At 48.9% G+C, this 15,131-nt stretch overlaps 4 protein-coding genes across 7 annotated transcripts in view; 1 reads left to right on the top strand and 3 right to left on the bottom strand.

Annotated features, from left to right (window-relative positions):
- The window catches only part of Adar (adenosine deaminase acting on RNA), a 43,260-nt gene that overhangs the window by 25,936 nt on the left and 2,193 nt on the right, over positions 1 to 15,131 (top strand). For 2 of the 4 annotated variants that reach the window (XM_076903423.1, XM_076903422.1), the window contains exons 1-5: positions 12,910 to 13,244; positions 13,340 to 13,416; positions 13,538 to 13,598; positions 13,804 to 14,634; positions 14,736 to 15,121. In XM_076903423.1, coding sequence (XP_076759538.1) covers positions 13,199 to 13,244; positions 13,340 to 13,416; positions 13,538 to 13,598; positions 13,804 to 14,634; positions 14,736 to 15,121 — 1,401 coding nt within the window. In that variant the 5' untranslated portion in view covers positions 12,910 to 13,198. Of the gene's footprint in view, positions 1 to 12,909; positions 13,245 to 13,339; positions 13,417 to 13,537; positions 13,726 to 13,803; positions 14,635 to 14,735; positions 15,122 to 15,131 lie in introns of those variants that run through there. The other 2 variants (XM_076903424.1, XM_076903425.1) reach the window with 2 other exon arrangements.
- LOC143428245 (uncharacterized) lies at positions 1,703 to 3,199 on the bottom strand. Its single transcript, XM_076902969.1, has 4 exons — positions 3,183 to 3,199; positions 3,013 to 3,120; positions 2,688 to 2,875; positions 1,703 to 1,866 (listed from the first exon to the last, which is right to left on the bottom strand). Exons 1-4 carry the CDS (start codon positions 3,197 to 3,199, stop codon positions 1,703 to 1,705), a joined length of 477 nt encoding a protein of 158 aa, XP_076759084.1.
- Obp9 (odorant binding protein 9) lies at positions 3,422 to 10,623 on the bottom strand. Its single transcript, XM_076903444.1, has 5 exons — positions 10,558 to 10,623; positions 10,429 to 10,486; positions 10,156 to 10,350; positions 10,011 to 10,075; positions 3,422 to 3,515 (listed from the first exon to the last, which is right to left on the bottom strand). The coding sequence occupies exons 1-5, from the start codon at positions 10,609 to 10,611 to the stop codon at positions 3,465 to 3,467; spliced, it is 423 nt and encodes a 140-aa protein (XP_076759559.1). The 5' UTR covers positions 10,612 to 10,623; the 3' UTR covers positions 3,422 to 3,464.
- On the bottom strand, positions 3,811 to 4,442 carry LOC143428650 (uncharacterized). Its single transcript, XM_076903695.1, has 4 exons — positions 4,398 to 4,442; positions 4,261 to 4,314; positions 4,119 to 4,175; positions 3,811 to 3,937 (listed from the first exon to the last, which is right to left on the bottom strand). The coding sequence occupies exons 1-4, from the start codon at positions 4,412 to 4,414 to the stop codon at positions 3,811 to 3,813; spliced, it is 255 nt and encodes an 84-aa protein (XP_076759810.1). The 5' UTR covers positions 4,415 to 4,442.

The following is a 15,131-nucleotide window of genomic DNA, read 5'->3' as shown; positions in this document are numbered from 1 at the left end:
TAGCGACGGGGGAAGATAGACGGACGGAGGAGACGGATGAATAGACAGTATGTGCGTATGTGCGTGTATGAGAGAGAGGGAGAGAAAAAGAGAGAGCTGGCCTCTCGCGATTCTCGTCCTCGAGGACGCCGGGACGTGTTTCGCGGTTTGAGAGGAGCGACTGGTGCCGCCGCGTGGCCCCAAACCTCCGTTCTCGCAGCGCGTGCGCCTCGCCGTACAACGGCACCCTCACCGCGACGCCCTTCCGATGCTCACGCACTTCTGCCACCGTCCAGCCGCTCGCTGGACGATCGCTCGACGCGGTATTCCACAAGACAGCGATAAATGCCTCTTCCTCTCGTTCGACAGCTCGTCAACTCTGTTCTCCGCCCTCTCGATGACTTCCAGCGATTCGTAAATCCAGATGGAGACCAGGGAGACGTTCTCCGGTCTCGCACCGCTTCCGGAAGCTACCTCGATGCTGCATAGGAGAAAGCTTTCAGTCGACGCGTAAGAGTATCGTTTCGAGGACGAATTGGAGTCGTCGCGAGAAACCGTGCTTCGAACTGGAACAACAGAGAGCTCGAGATGCAGCCTTTTGGTGTTTTCTCGGGAACTCGAGGGGTGAACGCCGACGAGAGTCGTCGATCTGTCTCGAACGAGCGAATTAGAGAATCAAATGCAACGATTCGGGACCGCGAGCCAGAAAACTGGAGAGGGAATACACGGATACGTCGCCATCGAAGAGTAGAAGAGGGTTGAAAGGTCTAACAGGACGCTGCTCCTCGTATATACGTCTTGTTTGTCGGGGTTGTGTCTTGTGCGTCAGTTTATGGTCGCCGGTTCGCAGTTCGGCCCAGTTTCAACTTATTTCCGAGTCGATAGGACAGTCCCGTGGCTTGATGAATGGACCTGGCTATGAATTGGAGCGCAGTGTGGTAGCGGCGAGTGAATCCGGTCGAACGATAAAGATTATGTCGCGTGACGATTAATCGTCGCTTCGTTAGAGACATGGTTACATCGCGAATTGTTCGCCGTAGGGCGTCGATCAGATTTTCGCTCGATTCGCTCTCAGTTCACGCACGCTTAACGCTATATCGTACAATTATCATTCGGTTGCCACTTTATGACACCCTTTACGATCGGTTTACGTCGTCGCTATTCTTCACGCGGCTATTTGCCTTGTTAGAAGTTTCCCGAGGAAGAAATTTATGGGGCGCATCGAAGGATATCGAAACTGAAGCGTCTCCTCGTTAGCGCTTCATCAGCTCCTTTATCACAGCGAGTCTGTACACCCCGGATAACGATAACGCCACGTACTTGCTAATAAATCCTTAAACGCTGCACGAGCGGTATACACTCGAACAGGATCGTGCTGCAACGGGCTTGGGATCGTATTTCTTGCCAATTCCGATTTGTCACCCGAACGTGAGGCGGAATTAACGCTTCGACGAAGCAATTTCTTACAACCGTGTAATCATTATCCGATTCGTTCGTTCGGAAATGGGGGCAAATTGCGCGAAACATTCGGTTCCGTCGCGTCTCCAAGTAGCGGCTGGCCAAAAGCCGGAAACGGAGTTCCGTGTTGCGGAAGAGGGCGATAATCGTTGTCGTGTATTTCTCTGAAAAATTTTGCTGCGTCGCTTGTCAATTTGGCGATTTTATTCGATGAAGAAACATGCTCGTTCCTTCCTCAACATCGTCCGCAGTCGAAACGGGCACACTATCGCTCCGATTGTCTTGGTATCGACTCGTTTTCGACGCCCACGTCGCTGTTCGTTTTGCCTGTGCATTCAGGTGAATCTTGGCAATCTCCACCGAAACACATTGGCAGCTTCTGCTGCTTCTCTCGTTGTACACAGGCCACTCTGTCTGGCATCGCACCGCCTGATCAGGAAAATTCGAAAATCGTTCAGATCATGATTAACGATTACTATTTGCGATTAACTCGCGATACGAGACCAATCGATTAACGATTCGACAAGGTTTCAATGAGCCTAGCTGGATGAACGCTGTGCACGAAATTGGCACGGGCTAGCCTCCTCAAAAATTGTTCTCGAATTAGTTTGAATCTCGCGACGATTCGCTATGATCCAGTTCTAATCCCAACGGTTAACTCGCGAACGGATTGTTCAAGAGCTCGTTTAGATTAACATCTCTGGATCGGTGGACCGGCAGCCTACCGTTCCACCTCGCGAATTAATTCATCCTCCGCTCGGTGGCCCGATGTTATCTCGGCGTCGTCTCAAGGAAAATTCAACCGCGTCGAGGTTTCCACGGAATACAAAAGAATGTTAGAACTCTGCGCTCCGCGAGGACTCGAAGTTGATTTTAATTGTAAAAGAGGCGGAGGGGGAGAACGGAGGAGATGCGTCGGGTGTTTGAAATGGCAGGCTTGCGACCTAGAAAATCCACTCCTCCGCCAAAACTGTAGAGTCCTTTTTCGTCCGTGTACCACCGTTCCAAAGGAGTAGCGCAATGTTGTTTTTCCTATTTTTAAATAATACACCTCTGGTCCGCTTCGCGACACGTCCGTTTTAACAGGTTCAGTTCCGGTGAAATAACTAGCAGAGGAGGGTCGTTTCGAAAACGACGCGTACGGCTCGGTTAAGAAGGCTTCTATGGACGGCTCCGTCGAATTTCGCACGGTGAGACACGAGCATCATCCTCGCCGGATGAGGCGAATTTGTTGCAAATGTCGTACTCACCGGTCATTCCGGTGTAAGGACCGGGCACAGCCGGCTGGCCATAACCGTAGCCGTAAGAAGGGGTTGGTCTTTGGGGTGGCGAGTATCGTGGTTCTGGCTGGGACGTGCAGCAGCTTCCAATACGGTTACAGCAGACACCGTCGCAGCAGCTCTGTCTCCAGGAGCAGCAGCCTGCGTCGTCGGCCCTCCTGTCGTAAATAATAAATGCTTCGTTATCTAGGAGCTAGTCTCGCGACGTGGAAACGTCTCTCGTTCCCCGCAGGGGTGAACTCCTTCGAGGAGAACGTCGCAGGGAATCGTAATGAGCATGATCTTTCTCTCTCACGGTCGCGGTATTAGCGGTGGCGGCGGTGGTGCTGGTACGTCGATGATTTTAGGCCTGTCTTCGTAAAGTCTCGCGGTACCAGCTCCTTCCAGCAGCGGTTTGAAAGTTCTGGAGACGACGCGAGAGTGATTTACGATTGCGAATCAATTGTCTGGGGGCAAGCGACGTACCTGCAGTGGTCGCACATGATACTCGGAAGAATTTAGAGGCTGTCCAAAAGATTGGTTTCGTAATTTACAGAGACGTCATCGTGCGGGGCGGGGTTGTCGAGCTTTCATTTGTTGGACGCGAGCGGGGTTTCGATGGAAACAGAGACGCAAACGTGTGGATCGAGATATCGTTTATTGTCGAGGTTAGATTCGTCGATGGGATACAAAGTATTTATTTACGATAAACGTCATTTTTGATCGGCGCAGCATCGCGAAGGCGCTTCCGGTTCCTTCGGCTTCGCTTTATCCTTGCAACAGCCGGACATGCAACAGCCACCAGCTGCCTCCTTCGCTCTGAAAACGACATCAATTTGCATGCTATTTCCTTGGAAATCGTTTGAACCATCCCCTTCGACGCCGATACTCAACGGCACTTTAATTTCAGCCCGTTCTCGCCGACGTTCACGACTCGGGGTAAAATTCGCGTTTTCAAAGTGGAATCATCCGGAAACGACCAACCTCAGAAATGATTAACGCGCTCCCTATATGGCCGCCCAGCCCTGGACGCTTGACACTCATCGTAATGTTTACCCGTTGTTCGTTCCCTTTGAAGCCAGCATTCTAAAGGCTTCCCTAGCGGGAAACTCGATTATTTTCCCTCGCTACAGCAAAATTTCTGTTCCTTCGTTGGTGCACCTCCGGTACAACACCCTCCTTCCTCCTTCGTTCCGGGGCAGCAGCTAGAACCGCAACATCCGCCAGCGGACTTTTTCTCTCTGCACAATCCAGTCGAGCAATTTAGTTAATCGAGCGACTCAACGGTCTAATTAAACCACCCGATGCTGTCCTAAATCTCTAGCGGCTCGAACTCTATCAATTTAATCACGCTCTGGCGGCCATACAGGTGGAAGGCAAAGTATGCTAAACGCGGCTAGAAAATGTTTAAGTGATCCGTACTTCCGCGAGCAACAACCGCCATAGTCCTTGTCCTTGTCACCGTTCTTCTTCTCGCCGCTGTGAACGTAACACACGGAGAGTTTATTAGAACGTGTGGTTTTCCCAGTCAGAGATCAAAGAGTGCTCTAGAAACTATACCCACTGCTCGCATTTACACGTCACCTGTCCCGCGTACCCCTTCTGGCTCGTTACTTTTCTGTGAACAAAAAGCACCGGCTCCGTTGTAGTTCTCGCGGTTCGTTTCACCGTTCGTTTCTTTGTCTAACGCTGGAGACTCACGCGCAGTGATCGCACATGATGAATTTCGGTCCTGTTTCCGGGCGGTGCTCGTTCGTGAGGAGGAAAGGGCTCGTCGAGTGAACTGGGGAATTTTGAAGGTTCGCCGAGTGCAAGTCGAATGGAAACGGTTGACGCGAACAAAAGCGGTCCCAGCATCGAGCCACTTCATTTTTTTCCCGCAGGCACTTCTTTCGCCGATTGGCTTCCGCTCGATCTCGTCCGAGTTTTTCGAGTGCCGCGAACGTTTCTTTGCGAGCTGGCCGCTCGTACGGGGACGTCGAACAGCGAAAAATCGCCGCTGCAAAGTAAACGTGCCGCGCGTTTCAGAAATTAATTACCGCTGAGTGAGAGAGCCACTCGTGACAAACGCTCCCGTCCCTTCCGCGTCCTTTTCCAGTTAAATATCGATTGGCTTTCGACGGCTGAAAAGGAAATGAAAAAACAAAGAAGCGAGCCTTTTCCAAGCGACAAAAAATGCTCGCGTCGTAAAGCGAGATGGAACGGAGCCGACGTACGCCTGCGGATCTGTCCCGTGGAGTAGCGTATTCAAATCAATTTTTTCTCGCGAAGCAGTATTTTCAGCATTATCGAGACGGTTTTAGTATACACGTTCGGCAACGTAGTTTTCGAGGGTCCTGGCGCGCACACGTGCATCCTGCGCTCTATATACTCGCCCGATATGAACCATTTTCGAACAGCTGACATCCACGGCGCACCCCGCGTGTCCTCGGGAACCGGGTCACGGCGTTGATCCTGTATTTTATTACAAGTCCCCCGCTGTTCTATCGATGACGACGTCGCTTCTCGACTGAATCTACGATGCGATCGATTTCGACGAGTCGTGGAAACCCTGTCCCTTGAAAAAAATCACGTCACGACGTAAAAACAGCGAATAACACCGAACGGCGAACGAATTGCCAAACCGGAGGCCATGAAGTGACTTTGAGTCGCCAACCATCGATGGGCAATCTAGATTGCTCTCATTCATACGAAACCTTCTCTCTCTCTCTCTCTCTCTCTTCGTTCCTCTCTGCCTCTGCGGTCACGCAGAAACTTGCAAGTTCTTAAAATGAACCACCGTTGAACTACGTAATTACCTCTGATGAGCATTAAAAATGCACGGTCGGTAACACGCGAGGTGCATCGAGGAATCGACGCGGAACGCCCACTCGTAATAACGCAGTTGCCGGTGGTGTAATAAAAGATTTGAAACGCGTGCAAATTAAAGGTACACAAACGCGCATTATTCAGCAGGTGGAAGAGGGCCGAGTTTAAGTGGGAAGCAAAAAGCCGTATCGATAAAGCGAAGCGAAACGTTTACATTGAGCGAGATAGAGGAGAAAAAATCGGCGAAATTAGGAACCCGACGAAATGGCAAATATTTTCGTTGACTGGTCGAGCGATTGAACGGGACGCTCGTCGAACTCGAGGTGCTCCGCATCATCGTCGTGACCCTATTCCCGTAAGGCCTTCGAAATTCATCGAGAGTGTACAATCCGCGGGTGCATTAACCCGTTGAGAACGCGAGCCAGTTTGCCGCGATATAAATCTTCGTTTGAGCTTCCATGTCGTTTTCACGTGCACCACGGCTTCGAACGATCGAAACGAGGCGAGTACCGATCGTTGTTCACTTTTTCTCCATTTCTATTACTCTCGTGTCTTGAGTGAATAACTATTGGTTCACTGGCGATCCCACGATTAATAAATAAGTAATTAAAGGAAAGGCAGTCGGGAAAATTCTGGAAAATCCATCGTCGAGTGGTACCACGAATGGACCAAACTCTCTTCTGGCCAATAGAAGAAATATTTGCGAAATTCGAGGGAAATTCTCCCTCGATAGAAACAAGGTAAACAAGGTAATCACGACAGGATTAGACGTTCGTTCGTCATTAAGGGCGGAGGCTTAATGAGCCGTAGACCCTTCATTAATAAAGTTTAAATTGAGCGTTGTGGCCGAGGAAAATTGTTAGCCAGTTAATTACCGTTCTAAAAGGATAGCTTTATAAAAGGATAGTTGCGTCCAGCTAGATTGAGAAACTTCCCCTACAATGGGGAGAATCTCATTCTCCCCTTCATTTTACTCGACGGCGATCTTCGACGTCGCCTTCCGGTGAATCACCCGTCCGAGGACGCGTCGCGTCCGTAGATCCTCGAACCGAAAGGATTCGTGCGACTGTTGCTCAACTTCCAGGCGAAAACTTTCAGGGATAGGATCATCAGCGATCGCGCTTCGTTAAAGCGTTGAAAGTGTTCGCGACGCGTTTATAATCCCGCTGAAATGATAACTAGAGGTAGTTAACGCGCTACGATTCAAAGTCGATGCGATTATCAAATGGGCGGTAATCGGACCGTGATCGCAGGACCACTCGGACAATCGAAATTGAGAAATGCATAATGCGCGCGTCATTGGAAAATTGCGATTCATTCCGGTGTACCGCGATCCGTTGATTAATTAATAAATCGCTCGCGGTCGAACGCGCACTGCTCGCGGAGTTTACGCGAGATAATTGTGTATCGCAATTAATTCCGTGGATGACGATGAGTTATTGCCTCCTTACTTACCAATTCGTTCTCCCTCACCAATAACTATGGAGAGATCTTCGAATTGGGAAAAGCATTAAAAAAGAACAGAGGGAGAGAGAAATTAGAAGTGGACAAGCTTCCGCGAAACCGCGTGCAAGATGCGGACGAAAGGGGTGAAGGCGAGCGACCGCCTCGTAGATCGAGGGAAAATGTCGGGCAATCGGCGTGGCGGGTGGCGAATTTATCGGGGGGTAAAAAGTGCGAACACATTGTTGGAAAGGCGCCAGGTAACGCCACCATCCCCTGCTCGCGAATCAAATACCACGGTCCGTTCTGACCGGTGATAAATTCGTTTTTACCCGATCCCGTTCTTTCGCGCGCGCTCGGGAACAGCTTTACGATCGAGCGCAACGCGTTCGTCGTTTCACTCGGAAGTTTCCCCGCGATTTTTCCTCGGCTAATCGCTTGTAAGCGATTTCTTGACCGTCCGTGGGTCACGTAGCGCCACGTGTCACTCTCTTATCGATTACCGGCGAGTCACGAATCACAGAACGACAGATTAAACGCGTTTCTTCCTTTTTTCCAAACGTTTCTTTCCTCTTCGATCGAGAACAATGTTTGGGGATTATTTGCAGGGGACGGTAAACGGCGACGTGGGGGACTAGAAATGGTACGAGAAGACGGTGGATCGCGAACTGTTATTCTTTTCGCGTTGCGAAAGAAATCAACCCTCCAGTTTGGAGTCGCAAGCAGCTCGGTGTGCACAGCCGAGTTTTGCAGCTCGAAATTCGCTGGAAACCTCGATACACTCGTCTTCCAAATATTGAATCGCCGATTTACCTTGGAATCAGGGATTATTACCCTCGACTCAGCAAACATTGATTCACCTTAATCGGTGCGATGTCCACTGGGACCTTCGTCAATGCTCGCCGCCAAGAAACCCTCCTCCACGTCTCGCAAAAGCACTTACGCGCGACCGCTAATATTATTCTATTATTCTGTGAGCTTTCGCAAAGGAAATAGAGGGCGGCGGACAGGAAATATTTTATTGTTCTCCGATGTCCGAGGAAGGGTTAATCGAAGCAACTCCTTCAGTTTGTCTCACTTAACGTCTGGACTTCTTCGGTCCCTTGGCGACTGTCGCAAAAGAGTAAAAAAGAATCGTCGACCAGGAAGTTTGTGCACTCTCACGACAGCGACAGAGACAAACGGAACGTTAGTGCAACGTCATCGAGACTCGAACTACGCCAGGCTGGCGAACGTTCTCGCTAGGCCCCTCGAACTTCCGACATCCGGCGAGCGACATTTTTTCCGACTTTACTCCGTTGACTCACGTCGAGCTAACCGGATAACAAACAGAGGGACGCGAGGATACGACGAGGAATGAGCAATCGCGAACGTTCCCAGCGAGCTGGAAAATTCGGTGAGCTAGGATTAATCCGGCGACCTGGGATTAGCGAACAGATCCAGCCCTTAGATCACAGGGTTAGCTCGCCACGTAACCCCGTCTTAACCGCATCGCAGCTTTAATAACGGTGTTTTGTAAAACGGACACGACGCCGTGCACCTCATCCCCCTGGTATCTTGCACCGGTCGTGTTCGGACCTCGCTGTAAATACACTCGTCGTTCCTTCTTCCGCAGCACTTCGCTCTACCCTCCCACGTGAGACCTCCAATTTTCCGGCTACGTTGCACGAGAGCGAAACACGCAGGGTTTTCGGCAGGCGATAAAGGAGCCGGGGCGAACCATCGCGAGGAAACTGTTATCGAAGGAAACCTATAGCAATCCGTACCCGATTAAATATTCCCTCTCCCGTCGCTCAGGATCGTCCTCGGAATCCTATAACCCCGACTCGTTTTCAATTCGACGGGAAATGGCTCGGTAAATGGACTGTTAAAGAATGTAGCTGCTTAAGGGGCGGTAGGCAGGCGGACAATCGAACGCGGGGTCCCGTTGAAAGGGAGAGAATGGAACGGAAATAAGGAGGGTACCTCGCGCATAGGTGTATACGCGCGACGAGTCGTTTAGTCTCGCCGCTTTTCGCACCACTTTCACCGCTTACAACGCCGCTCATCAGCACCACCTCTTCCTTTTTCTCTCGTGCTCGTAGAGTCGCCCTTTGCTCTTTCTCCTACGCGTGTTGTTCGCCTCCCTCGGTCTGTTATTTGCCCCGTCTCCGCCGACCCTCCCGCGTGGCTGTCGCCCACCCGTTCCTTTCCGCCCCCGCGCCCTTTTCCGGCCGCGCGGAGAGCTTAGAGATTGTTTTAATACCCCGATGGGCAGAACTGTGACCCAGTTCCGAGGACGGCGAATATAGACGCGGCCGACCTGAGCCACGTTTTCAGAAGTCGGCTCGAGGCACGTGCACAGCTGTGCGAAACCAGCCCCGTTTCTTTTCCACTCTCGCTCCGCGGCTAGTTTGCGCTTTATCCTCGGGACAATCATCTCTACCCTCGAACGGATAATTGTCAACCGACCGAGGATATTTTCCACTCGTCCCTCGCGCTTGTCTTTCGCAGCGATGATGTTTCAGTCGCATTCATCTCTGTCGAATGACCGTCCATTAGAATCTGGTCGCAGTCTGGACATGGTTCGATCGTTGCTGAGATGAGGAACGAAAAGAAAAATAGCACGGTCGACAGGAGTTAATTTCCGCGAGACGCCGCCGCCGCCGCGCGGAAAATGCAACGTCGTCGGAAGTTTCGCTCGATCGCTCGCTGAACGCTTTTTCCTTCCGGTTTGTTGCGCGCACAGACCAGAGACTAGGCTCTTTTGCCCGTGAAGTCAATGAAGTTTACCTCGCGCGATGAACATTTCTGCTTCCTCCGGAATTGTAGCCCCGTTACGGCCTTCCGATTCAGCGTCCTAGAGTACCTCGTACACTTCTATTTCCGTCTTTTATTTCTCATTGCGCGATAATTACGCGAGAACGGTACACAACATCGTCATCTTTACGCGATACTCGGCTGCTCCTCCAGCGACGAGAGCTTCTAGAGGAAGGGAACGTTGCGCAAGATCTGTAACGCGAACAGCCTACAGAATTCGTCCGCCCTGCACGCCCACCATTCGCCAATTCAAATCGTACCCACCTCTGGATGGTATCCAATGTAGCATTTGACCATCCGAAAAGCCTTGTCGCAAGGGTTCTTCGCTTCTGTAAATGGCCAGCGAACGGTTCTCGATATTATGTCCGGCACAATTATTCTTCGCTACGGAAACGAGTGACGCACTTACGGAGGGATTTGCATTTGTCGAACAACTTTCTCGACGAGTCGTGCAAGCTTCGTGGCAAATGTCGCAGCGCCCTTTGCACGTCCACCTCCGCGTCCTTGTCCAGAATGCCATTCTTCCTCATAAAGCACAGTAGGTAGCACTTCAATTTCGGGTCCTCTTGTTCGAAGTCTCCGGACTTCATCCTCCTCAACGCAGCTGAAATATTCAGGACGACTAATAGTAATATAGAAATATTCGGATTCAGTCAGTGTAAATAATTTAATCGTGGAGTACCCCATGAAACCTTGGACTCCTTGCGACAGTCCTTCCTAATGTCCGCCGTAACAGAACGCTGAAACAAAAGCTGATTCGTTTGAGAGGAACTTTTATCCATAGCTTCCTTCGCGGAGGACGATTACCGACCAACAAAATTAGAATTACTAGCGGGATAAAGACGAAACGATAACTTCGAAGCATGTTCCGTCTGATCTTCCGAATTTCTCGGGAGTAACCTGAGAACCACCTCGAGAGCACTACTAGCACTTCTTTCTGGAACTTTATCGGATCGATACTCGGTTGTTATCGGACCGTTTGCATAAAAGTCAAGATTGCACGGGAATAAAATTGCTCCCGCTTGTGTTTGGCAATTAGTCGATAAATCAAGTGCAAAATACACGCGTTGTTCGAAACGGTAACGCGAACGGAAAAGCCCTCCGAGCTCGACTCTTTCGTAGTTGCCATTACCGGGCTCCTCCCAAATACCATCGCGTATGCACGTTGCATAACGAAACAGACGCGGTATCGACTTATCCGTCATTCGTCAAAATAACCGATCGGGCGTAAAAAATGTAGCCAGCGGCAATTCATTTGGCAAACGCTCGAGCGGCGCATTAATCACAAGCCTGTCAGGCGGCAGTGCATCGAGGATAATCGGGCATGCACTAAGTACCGGAAGCGGCACGTGTCACGCTGAAAAGCATCCGGTCCCGTGGGACGCGGGAAAGACGACGAGGAGGGTACCGCGATAATACGCAAGCTTTTCCACGGGAACCACGAATCCCGTGGATATCTGTCGCGGCGTCGGTCAATTTGTCTTCCATGGAACGAGTAAAAAGTCCGCCAACTTTTCTCAGATGCGCTTCGTTACACGAGACACACTTTCGATCAACCCGGATATTCCAGGCAGCTGAGAATACCTTTGTTCTAGAATTTTTATTTCTCTCTGCATCTCTAATCTTATCTCTGTTGGAAATGGGTGCGTAGAACAAAACCTCGTCGGTGTTCTATTGCAACGAAAGTCTGTATCGTTTAAGCTTCGATAGACGCGGTAATTTTCCTCACTCGCCTAAGAAAAATGACGACGCAAAGTCTGCACCTGAGTTTCTTTCAGACCCGCAGGTACAAACAGTTGAAGGCTCGCTCGAATCGATAGGTTTCTTCGCTGTAAGAAATAGCTGAAAGTAGGATGAAAGTATCAAACGAAGAGGCAGTCGACCCACTGGACGTTTAAGATACAGTGTAAATTATGACGACTGATCTGAAAAAGAAAGAACGTGACAGAAAAATGCGACGTCAGCTCGCCGGTATGATTCATACTGGCCGAAGAAAAATGCGGATTGTGATATCGCCATTCTGTTATCTCACGTGCTATACAATATACAGAAAACATGTGACATCACGTTCCATAGTTCCTACAGTGATTTCCCATGATTCCTCGTCAGTACGTCCGATGCGATCTTCGCGGAACGAAGAACGATGGAGAGGAAATCAGAGCTGTCGTTTCAGTGTTCGAATCCGTTCCACAAGAAAGTGAAGAATTTCGAGAAGCAGATGAAACACGCCATGAGAAAGAAAACGAAGAGAGGATCCTTGTCGGAGAGCCTGTGCAATGTTTGTCGCACGTTCAACCGGAAGCACGACGAGCTGGACGCTGAGATTGACGTGCCACGGAAATGCAAATGTTGCGCTCGTAAATCGAGGATGCCTGTCGAGACAAACATCGAAACGATGCTGATGGATGCGATAGAGCATGCAACGCAGAGAATTGTTAACGGAAAGGTGAAACGATTCATTCGCGGCTTTGGATACGTAGGGATTGGTATATCGTGGATCGTGGATTTTTTTTTGATTATTTTTAATCTCTGACGAAAGGTTCTGAATTTATGCACAGGAAGGAGAGATGACGGCTAATTCCCAGATAATTTGCATTCAGATCGATCTTAATTTTCTGGATATTAAGAACCAAGGGAAGAACAAAGGTGAGCAACGGAACGTTTTATACTTTGTCTCTGAACGCGCTCATTGTGCTACCGCTACCATTGTCCCAAGACATAAATCATAGCGATTACTTTAATGCTATGTATAAGGTGATCAGTGTTCTGCGTAATAATTGTTATTTCACGCAACGCTTGTCGCGAGGATATGCTCGCTGGGGTGGAGAATTTCAAGGGAAAGTGAGGGAAAAAGAGACGAGACTCCTCGTCTGAAGACAGTAATTACCGCGCGACGCTATTTTTAAACATCCTCGAGAAGGATTAAGGAGATGAAAACAAGATATTATATATGCATCCGCGAGTCTATCCGTCTTCGTTGCACGTTCAACTTTTCGCGCATCGTTACCCTAATTCTGACTGTCGGACGGTTCCCGTCTTGCATTTAAAATCGACTTCCTCGCGCGAGTCTTCTTGTGTGCGCAGCATCCTGCGCAGTAAACAAGCTGCGCTTGTGTACACATACGGGGGTTGTTGTGTTACGTTTACTTGATTTAGAAATCCGCATCGATAGAACGGCTCTCCTTTTTCGATGGTGCTGATCTGAGTAGACGTTGCGTACGTAAATTCCGTATACGCACACCGTGTCGTCATGCACCTCGTCTCTGCGAAAAGTTGCCGTGAGTGACGTTTGACAAATTAGGTTATGTCGAGGCTAGGAAGAAACGTCAGTGGCGCTGCGGACATATCGGGACGGCAGTATAATTAAAATCAATGTAACAGTGCGGTGTTTCGAGAGCCGGACTTTTCTGAGAGTGTATTTTTTTATTACGTGCCCGTTTGCTCGGCGAGAAATGTCGAACGGTATGATGGTGTTGAATATCGACAAGAATGAAACAAGTATGATATCCGAATATCGATTATTTTTTTTTTTTTTAATTCGTCCTTCGCGTACACAATTTGCATATCAGTGTTATTTTTATTTTAATCCTTAGACTGCAATGCATCCACTGTCAGTGCTACTACCGCTGCATCTTCCATGGAAGCATTGCAGGAAGGACACTTGACAGAGGTGAGTTCCAGTTAATGTAAGTTACTGTCAAGGTGAATATGCGTTTAGTAATATTAAAGATTACTTGTGCGATGGAAACCTGTTCGGAACCTACAGCGGTAGCTTGTTATAATATTCACAGATGGAGCAGCCGAACATTTCGCGACCAACTTTGAAGAGGCCTGCTGAATCAGAACCCGAAGGTCAGTCGCTGGTTGCACGATTCTGTGTTATGCTATTGAACCCGATGTAGTTGTCACGCATGCGTATATTAAAGTTGACCTTTTGGTAGAAACAAGCAGAACACGGATCACCTTATAAATCTTCCAGGTTCAAGTTCTTTTGAGTCAAAGAAAACTGGTTATCAGGATGTCAAGCAAATTAATCTGTGTCTGTTATTTTTATTAGGTGCGACCAATACAAAAAAAAGGCACAAGAATCCGCAACCAAAGAACGCAGTATGTGCCCTCAACGAGTTAAAAACTGGGGCAGTGTACAAAGTTGTCGACCAAACTGGTCCCACGCATGCTCCGATATTTACAATAGCGGTGCAAATAGATGGACAAACGTACGAGGGTAAGGGTCGTACCAAGAAAATGGCGAAACATGCTGCTGCTGAGCTCGCTCTGAGAAACATCGTACAGTTCAGAAATACACCAGAAGTCCATCAAGCGATTAACACTTGTCAACCTTCCATACCTCTTGAACCAGACTTTACTAGCGACGTTACAGAACGCGATAATCATCTTGTCAACGCTTTCAAAACTTTAACCCAAGAACCAAAGAGCACGAACAAATTTTTAGAGAAAGGCCCTGTTGCTCTTATTAACGAATTATACCCTGGCGTGGTATACAAGTGCGTATCAGATAATGGAGAGAGTTACGCAAAATTCACAATATCGGTAACCATCGATGGCGAAACGTTCGAGGGAACTGGACCAAGTAAAAAGTTAGCGAAAGCCGCGGCTAGTAAAGCGGCCCTGGCCAAACTAAGGAATGTTCACAGTTCTTCGTTTTGCATACCGCTTCCGGTTCGCGTGCTGCCTAATTTTGCAAATAGCGGTCATTGGCAGGATCAAATGACATTACCTCAGATGTTAGCCGATAAAATTGGAAAAATGGTGAACCAAAAATTTAGCGAACTAATTCAATCGAAACCGCAACACGCTCGTCGTAAAGTTTTAGCGGGCATCGTTCAAACTAAAGGTTCAGACGCGGAACTAATATGCGTAACAACCGGTGAGAGATAATTTTCCTTTGTAACTCTTTATTCTGTTTCGTTACTTTTTTTTTGTTTCAAATAATCATCATGTTGTCATTTATCTGCTTTTAATTGAAAGGTACCAAGTGCGTGTCGGGAGAGCATTTAAGCGTCAGCGGCGGTGCTCTGAACGATTGCCACGCAGAGGTGGTAGCAAGAAGATGTTTATGCGAGTATCTGTACAAACAACTAGAACTTCATGCCGAGGATCGTGCTGCGGAATCCATCTTAGAACCAGCGAAGAAAGGGTACAAATTGAAGCAAGGCATCCAATTTCATTTGTACATAAACACCGCTCCGTGCGGTGATGCTCGAATTTTTTCACCGCACGAGGAGAATGAATCCGTTGATAAGCATCCAAATCGAAGGGCAAGAGGTCAATTGCGAACAAAAATAGAGTCCGGAGAAGGTACCATTCCCGTGAAAAGCAGTGAAGGTATCCAAACATGGGATGGCGTACTTATGGTACGAACTC

This window comes from Xylocopa sonorina, chromosome 10 (assembly GCF_050948175.1).
Source record: "Xylocopa sonorina isolate GNS202 chromosome 10, iyXylSono1_principal, whole genome shotgun sequence".
Taxonomy (NCBI): domain Eukaryota; kingdom Metazoa; phylum Arthropoda; class Insecta; order Hymenoptera; family Apidae; genus Xylocopa; species Xylocopa sonorina.
The sequence above is the reverse complement of the archived record's forward strand: the minus strand, read 5'-3'. Positions and strand labels throughout refer to the sequence as shown.

Coding starts and splice junctions, on each gene's coding strand:
- LOC143428245 (XM_076902969.1), bottom strand. Junction 2,876..3,012: donor CCACCGCTAATACCGCGACC/GTGAGAGAGAAA, acceptor TATTTACGACAG/GAGGGCCGACGACGCAGGCT. Junction 1,867..2,687: donor TCCTTACACCGGAATGACCG/GTGAGTACGACA, acceptor TTTCCTGATCAG/GCGGTGCGATGCCAGACAGA.
- LOC143428650 (XM_076903695.1), bottom strand. Junction 4,176..4,260: donor GTGACGTGTAAATGCGAGCA/GTGGGTATAGTT, acceptor TTACGTTCACAG/CGGCGAGAAGAAGAACGGTG. Junction 3,938..4,118: donor GGCGGTTGTTGCTCGCGGAA/GTACGGATCACT, acceptor TGGATTGTGCAG/AGAGAAAAAGTCCGCTGGCG.
- Obp9 (XM_076903444.1), bottom strand. CDS start 10,611: ATGCTTCGAAGTTATCGTTTCGTCTTTATCCCGCTAGTAATTCTAATT. Junction 10,487..10,557: donor TAGTAATTCTAATTTTGTTG/GTCGGTAATCGT, acceptor CTTTTGTTTCAG/CGTTCTGTTACGGCGGACAT. Junction 10,351..10,428: donor GGAGTCCAAGGTTTCATGGG/GTACTCCACGAT, acceptor TGAATATTTCAG/CTGCGTTGAGGAGGATGAAG.